Consider the following 14,881-nt stretch of genomic DNA (forward strand, 5'->3'; position numbering starts at 1 on the left):
GCATTCAACGTTACCCAGGTGGAATTTTTGGGTTTCGTCATCTCCCCAACTGGCATACTGATGGATCAGCGGAAGATTGAAGCAGTGTTGAGTTGGAAATCGCCAGTGAGCGTTAAAGAAGTTCAGAGCTTCATTGGTTTCGCGAACTTTTACCGAAGATTTATCAGTGAGTTCTCCCACAAGATCCTACCACTCACGAAACTGCTTAAGAAAGGAATTCAACTTGAATGGACTGAGGAAGCGGAGAAGGCTTTCAATCTGTTGAAGCAATATTTCACGTCGGCTCCAATCCTTCAACATGCGGACCCAACTGAGCTCTTTTATGTTGAAACTGATGCTTCTGATCAAGCAGTTGGTGGAGTCCTGTCTCAACGAAACAAGGTTACTGGGCAGCTACATCCTGTAGCTTACCGATCTAGAAAGTTGTCTTCAGCAGAATGTAACTATACAATCACAGAGAAGGAACTATTGGCGATAAAAGTCACCTTTAAAGAATGGAGGCACCATCTTATGGGAGCCCAGAACCAAGTGACCGTCTTTACGGACCATCGGAACTTAAAATTCTTAAGAACGGCAAGAACCTTAACTCCAAGACAGTTGCGGTGGTCACTGTATTTCGCTGACTATGATTTTGCAATTACCTATCGACCAGGAACACAGAATGGGAAGGCGGATGCCTTGTCTAGAATTGATACTGAAAAGACGCCCTTAGAAAAAAAATCTATCATACCACAAGAGAAGATAATCGGAGTTACAACTTTGGTTAGTTTGGAAACCAGCATTTCAGAAGTTATGAGTCCTGAAGCCATGCAAGAGTGGTCTGAGGAAGAAGAAGGCAGGAAAGTGATTCGTCAACTTCCGTATTTTCAAGACCACCTGTACATACCAACTAAGGAGTTGCAACAACAAGTTATGCAAGAATGTCATGATGCAAAATTAGCAGGACACAGGGGTGAAGCGAAGATGAAGGAATTGATAAAACGTCACTACTGGTGGCCGAGTATGGCTAAAGACATTGAGGAATACGCAAAGACTTGCGAGATTTGCTCTCAGGGAAAATCTGAACGGCAGGCCCCAAAGGGGTTGTTGCAACCTTTGCCTACACCACCCTATCCTTGGCATACAATAACCTTAGATCTCATTGTAGATTTACCACTTAGTCAGGGCCATGATACCATATTGGTGGTGGTGGATTCTTTTTCAAAGATGGCACATTTTACAGCATTACGAGGGCTTCCTTCAGCTAAGCAGTTAGCCACGCACTTCAGTACAGAAATAGTAAAGATCCATGGTATACCCAAGATTGTGGTTTCCGATAGAGGACCACAGTTCATTTCACGTTTTTGGAAATCTTTTATGGAAATCTTAGGAACCGAAGTGAGATTCTCTACCAGTTAAAATCCAGAGACCGATGGTCAGACAGAAAGAGTGAACCAAGAGCTTGAACAATATTTAAGGTTGTTCCTTTTGAAGCAGGATGGAAACTGGTCAGAGTACTTGTGGGCAGCAGAGTTTGCTTATAATAATGCTAAGAATGTGTCCACGGGTTTCTCTCCCTTCTACATGAACTATGGAAGACATCCAAATTCCACGCCAAGACAAATAGACATCTCAGTCTCAGCAGTTAAGGATATAGTGTCTCATCTAGAGCAGATTCATCAGAAAGCAACAGAGATTTTGAAAGTAGCTAAGGAAAAATACAAGCACTATGCAGATAAGAAAAGGCGAGAAGGTCCCATTTTGGAAAAAGGGGATAATGTCTGGTTAAGCACTAAGAATCTAAGATTGAAAGGGAATAAAAAGTTTCAGCCCCGATTCATCAGTCCTTAACCAGTAAAAGAAAAAGTTAACCAGATGACTTATCGGCTCATCTTGCCACCAAAGCTAAAAATTCACCCAGTTTTCCACATTTCTCTGCTAAAAAAGGCTCCAAAAGACTTGCGAAAGACACTACCCCCAAGGCCTCTTACCCTAGGAACTGGAACAGAGTATGAAGTTAAGGAAATACTAGACTCAAAATACTCCAAAGGACAATTATTCTATTTGATAGACTGGAAGGGTTATGGTCCGGAAGAACGGTCTTGGGAGCGAGAAGAGGACGTTCATGCTCCAAGATTGGTTAAATCCTTTCATCAACGATACCCTTCAAAACCGAGACGGAGAGAATCTGCCTTGTTGGGGGTACTGTCAGGAACCAAGACTCCAAACTAGCAGTAATCTCACATCCCAGGTACTGGAATTCAATTCCGTGCCAAATTGGAAGCTCTTGGACTGAAAGGGTACGAACGCGGAACTCCAAGATGGCCGCAAGGTCGGAGTTGAGGTTAGCGGCCTAGTGTCTGAGGTCTGTCACCGGTGGGGTTCAGTTGAGGCGCGTGCCAGCTGTAATCTGCGCACTTCACCTGAGCATCGACCCGGTGAGGAGACATTTTGTCGACGCCCGTAGAAGTAAATAAGGCTTTAGTTTTGTAATTGAGAAAAACTTCAGTTTAGGCTTACTAGCTCGTGGAAGTAACTATTTGTTTATCCTGAACGACCGCGTTCTTGAACGAAGCAGTGCGTTATTATAGTTGACAAAATAACCTCCTAGAACTCTGAAGAAGTTTTCTACCCCTTTGAAGTGAGTCCGTTTGAGTATAAGCTATAGAGAAATTCCCTGACCCCCCTTCGCACCCACAGAAGAAGAACCGTAGACTCAGCGTCTCGTCGGAAGGAGCAGAACTACGAGTGAAGCAGCAGACTAGGAGCACCAAAGGAAGAAGAGAAACGGTAAGTGGCAGTAAAACAATTTAAAGTCTTAAGTAACTGGAGAAAAGTTATATTGATTTAATTACTCACCTGTGAAGGTTTTAAGAAGCGGAATCTTCGCTGCAAATTCTTGGTTAACAATTATCCAGTCGTGTTCCCTTAGAAGACAAGAGAGGCAAGAATTAGAGTGAAACATTTAAATAGGAAAGACAACGACATTTACAGAAAAGGGACAGAGAATAAGAAAAGTAAGTTAGAGTGATTAAAAAGAATAAATATAAATAGAGAGAAAGAGTTAGCACTAGTAATCATTATGCCATTGCTATTTCACAGATAATAGAAGACAGAAGAGATATAAACAGGCAACTAGGATAAAGAAACAGAAGGACAGAGAAAGAGTGAGTAAAAATAGAATAAATAGAGTAGTAATAGAATAGCCCAGCTTAAATAAAGAAAAGACGTTGTTTCTCTGTGTTACAGGAAAAAAGATTAAGAACTCTGTTACCAAGCCAAGAAAAGAAGCTTAGAAGAGAGAGCTAAAACTCTTGAAAGCTTATGGTAGGTGAAGTCAGGAGAGGTGGGTAGAGTAGGAAGTGTAGGGTTTAGCGTAGAGAGTAATGATTCTTATTTCCTTTCAGGGTCCTAAACAAGTAGCGGTCTGCAGGTCGGACTGACGAGAGGAACCATCCAAGAAAGTCTCTTCTCTTGTTGTTTATTATTTTGTCCACTTTCCCCCTTCCCTCTAAGGTAATGATTCAAAGACTTTTGTCTGCGAGCTTTGGGCAGTTGCCTGGAGGCATTCGGGAGCTAGCATCTCTGCTCCTGTGCAGCTACGAAAGAAGTATCCTTTGATAGTCTGACAGCATTCAATGGAGTGGGAATTGTAGTTTTTCACCCCTCCTCTATCCAACACTTTCCCTACTGTTGCACTCTTTTGAGAAGGAATAATAATCTTTGCCCCTCCGCTATCCAACACGTTCCCTACTGTTGCACTCACTGGAGTGGAAATAGTAAATTTAATTCCTCCGCAATCCAACACTTATTCTACTTTTGCACTCACTGGAGTGGGAGTAGTTATTTTTACCCCTTTGCTAACCAACACTTTCTCTACTGTTGCATTGATTGTATTGTGAAAGGTAAGTTTAAATATGTTTCCAATAGCTTGTTTTAATTTATTATAGATGTTAGTTATTTATATTTTATATTTTATATCATTAATATATACTTTTATTGTTTATATTGTTTTAAACTTGTAATATAACCTAAAAATAATAGTTTATTAATTGTTTTAAATCAATATATATATTTATATATATAAAGTATGTTTGTTTGTTTATTTTTTTATTACATTAATTTGTTATATTTTATTAAATATATATTCAATTTATTTTGGTGGTATTATATTTAATATATATTATTTTATTTTATATTTATAGAAGTCGATAGTTTATGCATCAATATTTTTGAGTCTACATTTTTGAACTTACCTGTTTAAGTATTGTTGTATTTCTATCTAGGACCTGATTCGATATTCCCGATTCATGCCCTTATGTGGTTATAACAAATAATATCCTTATAAAGGCATAGGAATATTATCCATATTTAGAAATAGCCCATGAAGTTCAAAACATGGCAAGGCTACTCTCATAGACTCCTAGAAAGCACAACGCGTTCTTTAAACAAACCAAGCCTCCAGCAGCCCGGGAATTCCCCCTGCTTTTGTTTTGATTTGCACAAGAACTCCTGGAGTCCAGAAAGAACTGTTAGTTCTTAGTGACATCTTATGTCCAACCTTACGTCAAACCCGGCACCTTTAAGGTATAAATATAGCAATGTTGCCTTAAGCAAACACACGGTGGTGGGGAGCAGAGCGACGTTCTACTTGCCCAGGAGCCCAGCTGTTGCTAGAGCCAAAGGAAAACGCCCCTACCTTCAACGCACTAAGAGAGACGCTGTCTTTTTCTCCAGCCAAAGAAATCCAGTTCCGGTGTTCCCAAGTCACCCTTGCGGGTTGCTGGGAGATCAAGTCCTGAGAAGCGAGAAACAAGACCTCGTTCATTCTATAACCAAGGTATGGAGCTGAGTAAAACCTTAGAGAGAATTCTTGATTCCGATTCTTGGCAAAAACCTAACTTAACTTAAAACTGCAACTTACTTACTCCTTCCCACGTATTAGGCTTAGGTCAAGTACACCGGGGTAGGCGTATCTTAGAAGCACCAGTTGAGTTCGTTAGTCAATGTTTTTATGTATGTATATATTTTATCCATTTTAAAGTATCATATGGCTAAGAAACCATATCAATGCTTTTACAGTATTATTTCATAATACTCCTTTTACTGTACGCACTTTACTTTATAATAAGCATTGCAATTGTGGCAATTCCTTTCTCTTGCATGAGAAAGAAGACTGCTCAATAAAATAACACCTTTTATTGAAAACGCCTGTCTCTCTATTTCTCTGCAATCTGGTGAAATTAAGTATGCACGATTGACTGAGTGAAATAGCTGCCTATTGTTTTCACGCGACTGTAGAGATACACTCTTTATTCTGAGGGAGAAAAGTTGTCCTGTTTATGCGGTTGTCAGAAACTAATCCCTTCTTGTCTAAATCAGGACGGTTAACCCTTTCCTGAACATTCGAGAAAGTTTCTAGTGACCTCCTGAGCTAAGTGGCAAAACTAATTAAGTCTAACATAGTCAGTAGAGACCTAGATGACCTCAGTCCTACGTCTACACTGCTGTTTGTTATTCCAATGCGCAGAGCCTATTAGGAATATAGGAACTACACTACAGTATAGGAGTCAGTATTTTTTTTCTATATGTTTTATTCTATATTTTTAGCATTTATATTTTTTACTTCATTGTTGTGTCAGTGAACCATTTTGGCTCCATCCTTTTACATTTGCCTAGGCCACATATATATGTATATATATGGAATAAACTCGGCATTCTCAAGTGCAGACAAGCCATCCTTGCATCAATGAATCCGGACAACCCAATGCTCAATATCTGGTTCACCAAGTTTATGACAAGAGCAGCAAGAAGATTCAGAATTAGAGGGAGCCAGCAAGTAAACAACAGTCAACAATAAAATGTAAATGTAAATGTAAATGTCAAGGTATTTGTAGAGCGCACTGTCGCCAAGCGGTTTCCTGGCGCTATTACTCATACCGCTAAGGAACCCATCCTGGCTTTCCCTGTGAAGTGTCCACTCCTGGGCACCCCCAGGGTGAAGCCAGGCATCCCAGCGCTGTTGGGGCCGGTGTGGAGGTTAAGCAAGCTATTGCCCAGAGTTGCAGAGTGGGACTCCATGATTAGAATAGGCACCGAGGCGAGAATTATCAGGTCCGAGGAAATTGAGCCCAAGACCCGCCGAGGCGGGAATTGAACCCTGGTCCCGGGCCAGAGCTCTGCATCAGGGTCTGCCGCTCTAACCACTGAGCCACACTCCTCCATAAAAGGGAGGACCAACCCCTCTGGTCCATCAAATTGCAGTTGACCATGGCCTCTTGCGTGTCCCAGGCCCATAAAACCAATATTTGTAGGGTCCCCACCAAATTAATGGACCCGCGCCCCCAGTAGTATCAACCATTTATTCTCAATGACTATGGTTTTGTTCTATGACCTTACCAGATGTTAAACCACAAGGGACAATAACGCCCCCAACTGTTTTTCTAAGTACTCATTATGAAGTTGTACAACTTAGACAAAGTTAATTTGTTTGCTAACAAAAATAGATTCCTAGGCCCTTTTTATTTATTTAGAGATGAACTTTACCTTTTAATTCACTGTGATGATACAAACGAACCAAAACAGACATTCATAGGAAGATTTTTAAAGGAAAAATAATAATTTATTGAGAATAGACATGTGTTTTTGTACCATGTGTAAATACTTTAGTAATACTGATACACGTTTTTATTATCACTGCTGCATTTTTACCATTGTCATGATTTTTATTAATCAAACAATAAAGTTCTTCTTCTTCTTCTTGATATATATGTATATACACTTGGCCTTATGTACTTGTGTGGCGCAATAATAGAAATGAGATGTGGTGCACCAAAGATATATAAAGCACATCTTCTGTGTGTTTTGATAAATATGTGTATGCATATTAATGTTTTCTCCTTTTCACAGATATCTGGTTTGCTAATATTGATCTTCTATAGGTTTAGATTGTAAGGTGGTGTGGTAAAATGCATCAATTCATTGCATTTGCCAAGGATTAGTGAGATTGGATCATATGTATTTTTGATGTTTCTATATACATTGTGATCAGAATGTCATGTTTGCTTAAAAATTACATATATTGGATGTTGTGCCACATATAAGAATACAATAATAAAAGGAATAAATGATGGACGGAATGCTGAACAATGCAAACATTCCCCCCCAGTCACAAGCATCTGGGTTTAATCCATCCTTCTTTTGCTCACCACCCCACCTCAATTTGTACCCAGCAATATGCAAATCAGTCTTGACCCTGCCCCTCATGGGAACAGTCCAGCCCGAACTGTCAAGCCAGTTCACCATGGACCAGAAGCAAGCATCCTGGGACTAAACTGGAATGGCGTAGCATGCGACAAAAATGATGGATTTAACCTAGGTCTCTGACTGGGGGTGAATGTTTGATTAATTCAGCATTCCGTGCATCATCTGTTCTTTTTGCAGTTGTTGCTCTAAGTGGGAAGGGTATGCCTAGATGAGGGTCCCGTGCTCGCTACGCCACCAAAATACAGCTAGCCTGGCTGATGAGGGGTGTTATCCCGGAACCAGTCCCAGGATGTTTGTTTCTGATCCAGGAAAGGCCTGGCCAGGCAGTTCGTGCTGGACTTTTCCTATGGGGAACAGGGTCAAGACTGATTTGCATATGGCTGGGTCTAAACTGGAATGGTGCGGCGTGCAAAAAAACGATGGATTTAACCCAGATCAGTGACCGGGGATGAATGATTAATTCAGCATTCCGGCCATTATCTGTTCTTTTTGCACATAGAAGAATACAGCATGACTTAAGATTTCATTTATTTGATTATATGTAGGTTGTGAAACTAATGCGTCCAAAGTGAAAATGTTAAGTTAGCGTGATTGTGGGCCTTAAGCTTGCAGTAGAGATAGTTAATATTAACGTTAAAATTGTTTTTATGCATGTTTTTCTCCCTTGCAGGTGCAGACCAAAGGCATTCATTAGTTAGTGAAAGGCACATTGTATTTAAGAGATAGTGAGGCGAGGTAACGTTAGCTATGTCAAATGATTTTAATTGAAAGAACAAAGGGCGTGATAGCAGTTGGTACTATCGGACGAAAGGAGGAACCCAAGGACACTTTCTAAATGGAGACTGGAATATGGGAGTAGTGTCTAAGGCACCAAGTTCTTTCCAGAGAACTGGAAAACATATTATGATGTGGATGAGGTCATGTTTTCTCAAATGTTCTTTGGTCATGTTTAATTAGTGAACCCTCCTCGGGTTTAATTAGGTTTCCTTCAGGCTTGGAGAGGTGTACACCTCTCCTGACATCTCTGATATTGTGGCTCCATGCAAAAGATGACTCCTTACATATACAACTTCGACGAGGTTTTGATGTTGACACCTTTCTTGCTTCCTTGGCTTAATAGGGTTCCATATCCATAGGTCAGTGTAGGGTTTATAGATGATGCAAATCTTTTCCATGTATGAGGAGAAGAATCAGAAATATTCATCGAGTCATCAAGTTGTTTTCCTCATATTTTGTATCACGGCTACTGAGAAAATATTGTTTGACGTTTTGGTCTACCTTTGATAATTCTCTATTTTTTAAAGTGTGCTCTTGAGCTTGATTTATATTAGTTTGGCTTTTAATTTGTAATGAATCTTTTAACTTTAAGTTATTGATTCTGACTTTTATTTGTGGCCCTAATGATCACATTGTATTTTAGGATTCCAGTTGTCGTTAATCCCTCTTCATCTCAGGCTTTCACAAAGGGATATTGGCCAGAGTTAAATTTGAAAAAGGGTTCAGATCGTTCTCAAGTGTCAAAGACTTCATAGAGAGTAGTTTATATATACTTCTCCGTTTGTATACATTGGAACTCTAAACTTTATTGCTCTTAAAAATGTAGGATCATACATATTTTTCTTTGCCAAAGTACATACAATGTGACATGAGTGTGCCCCATATTTTTTTAGGTAAATTCTAGAAACTTCATTGGAAAACAGCTTCATGTTGCTACTAAATCAAAGGATTCGATTAATCCCGGAGGACATATTGACCCTGAAGGGCACAATATTTATGCAGGTAAGAATGCCTCCTACTCATTCACAAATACTGTAATTCATGAGAAAAAAATTCTCTTGTCTGCTAAAATACACTACATATTTGCTTTTCCCTCAAAAAATGTACTTGAAAACATTTAAACTTTTCCAGAAAATATGAAAATGTCATACTTTTATAAAAATGAAAAAGAAGATATATTCTAAATAATTTGTGATATCTTTTATTTGATCAACTCATACATTTAGTGAAACAAACATTTTTCGTACCACATTTAAAAATACACATGCTTATATGCCAATAGCAATATATTTGTAATTGATGTAGTCCGTTAAAGAAACAAAATAAGCTGGTCTGTCTCTGTATATTTGTTAATGCTTGTAAAATGATGCTACAAGGTAGTAAGAGTAAAGGTAATAAAGAGATTGCAAGCGCAGAAGTGAGAAATGTGCAACAAAGCCACAAGGTAATATGGTGCAGTTGTTACATGCCTGCACAAGACCGACTTATTTTGACTGATCATTCCGATTCTGCGCTTGGTGCAATAATTTTGACATTGACACTTTATATTCAAGTTTTTCAACTATTGCACAAAATCCTTTCCAAGTCTACAACGGGATTTATTATAAATATAGCCACGAGATGTCTTCGGGGCCAGATCTCAGTTCGAGAGGACAAAAGAAAAACACTTTATGCAAGATCCTCGCCTGCCTTGTATCTCTTCCAATCGTGTTCATTGGGGAATAAATTGATTGTTGACAAATCTAAACTGGTGAGCTCCAGTCAAGCCTATGCATACTTAGAGTAGTATGGCAGCCTAATTAGTAGCTATTAAGTTAGCATGACGGGTGAGTGAGTTGCACGCTGTGGGTGGGTCTCATATAGACAACTACCATAAATAAGGGAGCAAAAAAATCAATGTTGCCAGATGTCCTTCGAGCTTTTACTTAGACTCTGACACTAATAATGGGGAATTCCATGCTCCAACTTTTGTATACTCCTTTGTGTGCTATATTATTTTACGTACCCAAAGTTTTACCACCAGCTGAAAGCTAGTTTTGAAACTGAGCACACAACCTAACTGACCTCAAGCAGCTTAGCGATAACCACGGGTGTAAAAAACATTTGCACCCGTTTTTAAAACTGTGACAACCTTTAAATAAGGTGGCCTGTGTCCTAATCTCATCTTCAAAACATTTCTCAAGATGACGCTATATATAAATGGGCCATCAGGTGTAGCGAAACAAAGCCTCTTTACCCAGGCATTCCTGAGTGCTCCCTTGGCTTCTGCTTGGGTTTTTATACCTATTGTACCGGTATTCACCAGATGAATCTTTAAAGCTAAACCTACAATCAATCAATCAATCAGTGGCACTTATAAAGCGCGCTACATACCCGTAGGGTCTCAAGGCGCTGCTCTGAATTAACATGAAGGGCTGGTCTTGCAACTGAACGTACCTCTTCATTGATTGTTGATTTTGTTTTATTGCATATAGTTGAGTAGAAAAATGCAAGAATAAGGCTGCATGAATGCAAGCATTCCGAGTGACAGAATGCATCAACAGATGAATTAATGTGTAATGATGGAAGCATACACTCATTTATTAACCAGTTCTTGCCTTTAACCTCTCATTTATCCACAACACCACCACAAACTCACCAATTAATGACAAGGCACTTCCAAATTCAAAAGAAACAAAATAATAATAAAGCCTCATCTGTCCAGTAAATTCAGTCAGGCCTGTATAGTAACAAGCATTTGCAATGCAATCGGTCTCGCCTTTGGAACCTTATAAGTATTTAGCCATGCAGCACATTATGCTCGGAGTTGTAATATCTACTGCTGTTTAACATGAATTCTTCCACACTAATAGGCACATTATCGCATTATACAATGTTTATGATAATATTTACAAAACAGTTGCCTCAGCACTGTTAGAGTGGAAGCAACCTTGTTAAACACATCACCACCTAACTTAAGGCCCTTCATTTCAAGTCTATGCTAGCAGCCGATATTTGTTTCAACTTAATTTCAAATGCCATAGTGCTTGAGTGATTTTTCTATGCACACAATAGTAAAACAATTAAAACAGATAGTGGGGCCTTTGTTTTTAGGTCTCGCCTATTATATCCCGCAGGAATAAATAGGCGAGATTATAGTAAGCGGAAAAGAAACGTCTACCTAGCCTGCAGATCGCGTACAGTTCATGTGAGCTATGCGCGTGCACAGAGCCAGCCACATCACACACCACCATTTGTCTGTGCCTCGGCATCAGACTTCAAAGGCTGCCGCTCCCCCGCCCCCTTGCGTGCACATCGCACACCACCATTTGTCTGAGCCTTGGCATCAGACTTCAAAGGAATGCGCTCCCGCACCCCCGCCACAGCAATGCCGAGAGCTCGGCGTTTTTTTTGCATCCATTTCGCGGGGAAGCCATGTTTTGTTCGGCGTTCTCTGGACCTTTATCGTTTTTTCTTCTGCTCTAAATTGAAAGTCTACAGTGCTTGTTTACAGTAGCCTTTCTCCTCAAATGCTGTTGCTGTGTTGCCATCTCTCTAGGGACACTCAGCTTGAAAACACTTAGCTTGCTAGCTGCAATGTTACATCCGCTATGCTTTTCCTCTAGACACGTTGATCCCTCGCAGACTGTGCTGACTCTGCCCCTCCTGATTCTGAAACTGACCAACGCAGTCACGACACAGTCTCTTCTCTTTGTCCTATGATGTCTGCCCTGCCACCATTTACTTCGGACCCTCACACCTCCTCACCCTCACACACCCTCACACCCTCTCATCCTCACACATCCTCAATCACCCTCACACCCTCACCCACCCTCACACCCTCACCCACCCTCACTCACTCTCACCCCCTCAACCCTCTCACCCTCACTCACCCTCACTCCCTCACACCCCTCACCCTCACCCTCACACACCCTCACCCTCACACACTTCCTCACCCTCACACACCCTCACTCTCACACCCCATCACCCTCACACACACTCATCCTAACCCTCACACACCATCACCCTCACACACCCTCACCCTCACACACCCTCACCCTCATACACCTCACCCTCACTCACCCTCTCACCCTTACTCACCCTCTCACCCTCACACACCCTCTCACCCCCTCACCCTCACACCCCATCACCCTCACATCCCCTCACCCTCCCTCACACCCTCACACACCCTCACCCTGACACATCCCCCCACCCTCACAAACCCTAACCCTCACACCCCCTCACCCTCACACACCCTCAACCTCACACAGCCTTAACCTCACACAGCTTCACCCTCACCCCGTCACCCTCACCCCGTCACCTTCACCCTCACAACCCCACACCCTCCCCCTCACACACCCTCACACCCCCTCACCCCCCTCAACCCCACCCCCTTGCACCCCTCACACTCACACACCCCCTCACCCTGACACTCCCTGACACCCCCTCACACCCTCTCAACCTCACCCTCACTCCCCCTCACCCTCACACCCCCTACCCTCACACCCTTACACCACCTCACCCTCACACCCCCTCACCCTCACACCCCTTCACACCTCTCACCCTCACACCCCTTCACACCCCCTCACCCTCACACCCCCTCACACACCCTCTCACCCTCACACCCCCTCACACCCCCTCACCCACCCTCATTCACCCTCACTCACCCTCACTCATCCTCACACACCCTCACCCACCCTCACACACCCTCACCCTCACACACCCTCACTCACCCTCACACCCTCATACCCCTTCACCCTCATACCCCCTCACCCTTACACCCCCCCTCCCACACCATCTCACCCTCACACACCCTAACCCTCACACCCCTCAACCTCACACACCCTCACCCTCATCACCCTCACCCTTCCTCACCCTCACACCCTCTCACCCTCACACCCTCACCCTCACAACCCCACACCCTCACCCCCACAACCCCACACCCTCACAACCCCACACCCTCCCCCACACACCCTCTCACACCCCCTCACCCTATTCAGGTGCTGCCACAGGTCCTGGAGGAGGACCAGGGCTATGTTCTCCCAAGCTGTCAAGGGCGGGAGAGATGCAGCAAAATTAAAATTCACCATACGGTGTGGATTAGATATGACTGATTCGCTGGGCAGGTCGATTTTAACAACAGTGGCCTTGAGGCGCCACGCCTGGCTTCGTACAACTGGCTTCTTGGGGGATGTCCAAACAAATTTGATGGACATGCCCTTTGATGGAACCCGCCTTTTTGGGAAAAAGGCAGACTTGGCCCTGGTCAGGTTCAAGGACTCTCGAGCTACGGCCAGATCCTTGGGCCTCTCCTCCACTCCTCGTGGCCAGTCTTCCTTTCGCCCCTTTTGTGGCAACGGAAGGGGTTTCCAGTCACGTCAGCCCTAGCCTAGTCACTGTCCAGCTCAGACTACCCAAGCAGTGCGTGGACGTGGTACATTCGTTCCTAGGAATGGCGGCCAGAAGTTGTCTACCACACTGCCCCCTGCAGCCGCAGCCTCAAAGCACTCCTAGGCTGATTCTGCAGGACCACGCTACTTTAGAGGGAGGTACAATTAATCATCATCTCCCCGGCTGGAGATCTATAACATCAGACAAGTGGGTCTTGCATATTGTCCAGGAGAGCTATTCTCTTCCTTTCCTTACTTTTCCTCCTACTATTCTGCTGAGTCAGGAACGGCTGGTGGAGAATCATTTAAAGCTGCTCCAAGAGGAAGTTACAGCTCTTTTGGCCAAAAAAGCTATAGAAAGAGTCCCAGCTTCAGATGTAGGCAGTGGCTGTTATTCCCGCTACTTTCTGATTCTGAAGAAGAACAAGGGGCTTCTGCCCATTTTGGATCTTAGGACCGTCAATCTCTTCCTCAAAAAGCAGAAATTCAATATGCTCACTTTGGCTCAGGTCATGTGTGCCCTAGACCAAGAGGACTGGATGGTAGTGTTGGACCTGCAGGATGCGTATTTTTATATTCCTCCTGCTGGACCACAGGTGTTACCTGCGGTTCAAGGTGGGCTACAAGCCCTTTCAGTTTACCGTGCTCCCCTTCGGCCTTACAAGTGCCCCTTGGGTGTTCAGCAAGTTGCTGGCAGTGGTTGCAGCTTAACTGCGCAGGTTAGGGGTGTCTGTCTTTCTCTACCTCGACAACTGGCTGTTAAAGGCAGCCTCACCCCAGACTGTCGTCTCCCACCTTCAGACTAGGGCGAACCTCCTATAATTGCTGGGGTTCTCTATAAACGTGCCAAAGTCCCAGGCACTCTTTGATCGGAGCTGTTCTGGACACAGTGCAGTTTCGGGCTTATCCTCCCGAGCAGCGAGTTGAGGATATTCAGGCTATGATTCCGATATTTCAGCCTCAATCCTGGATTTCGATGTGAGTGACTCTGAGGCTGTTGGGCCTCATGACCTCCTGCATCCTGTTGGTAAGACACGCGAGATGGCGTATGCCGGCTCTGCAGTGGGACTTGAAGTTCCAATGGCCACAGCATCGGGGAGATCTCACCGACGTCATTCAGATCTCGAAAGGAACTGAGAAGGATCTGCAGTGGTGGTTAACGAACCAAGATTGGGTCAACAGCAGACCTTAAAAGATTCGTCACTTCTGAGATGGGGCAGCCACATGGGAGAGATGGAGATCAGGGGTCACTGGTCTACGGCGGAGACGTAGTTCCACATAAACTTGTTGGAGCTCTGAGCGATTCGCTTGGCATTTAAAACATTTCTTCCCTCAGTCAAGGGGAAGTTGGTGCAGGGATTCCTAGACAACACCACTGTCATGTGAAACTGCAACAAGCAAGGCTGGGTGGGGTTGTGGACCCTATGTCGGGAGGCTTTGCGTCTCTGGACATGGTTGGAACAGCAGGGCATAACCCTGTTGGTTCAACA

At 43.2% G+C, this 14,881-nt stretch overlaps 1 protein-coding gene across 1 annotated transcript in view; it reads left to right on the plus strand.

Annotated features, from left to right (window-relative positions):
- CFAP54 (cilia and flagella associated protein 54) overlaps positions 1–14,881 on the plus strand; it is a 2,285,874-nt gene that overhangs the window by 1,180,776 nt on the left and 1,090,217 nt on the right. Inside the window, exon 40 of the mRNA XM_086918163.1 lies at positions 8,916–9,024. Within this exon, the coding sequence (XP_086774289.1) occupies positions 8,916–9,024 (109 nt within the window). The remainder of the gene's footprint in view (positions 1–8,915; positions 9,025–14,881) is intronic.

Source organism: Lissotriton vulgaris, chromosome 1_1, assembly GCF_964263255.1.
Source record: "Lissotriton vulgaris chromosome 1_1, aLisVul1.2, whole genome shotgun sequence".
NCBI classification, from domain to species: Eukaryota; Metazoa; Chordata; class Amphibia; order Caudata; family Salamandridae; genus Lissotriton; species Lissotriton vulgaris.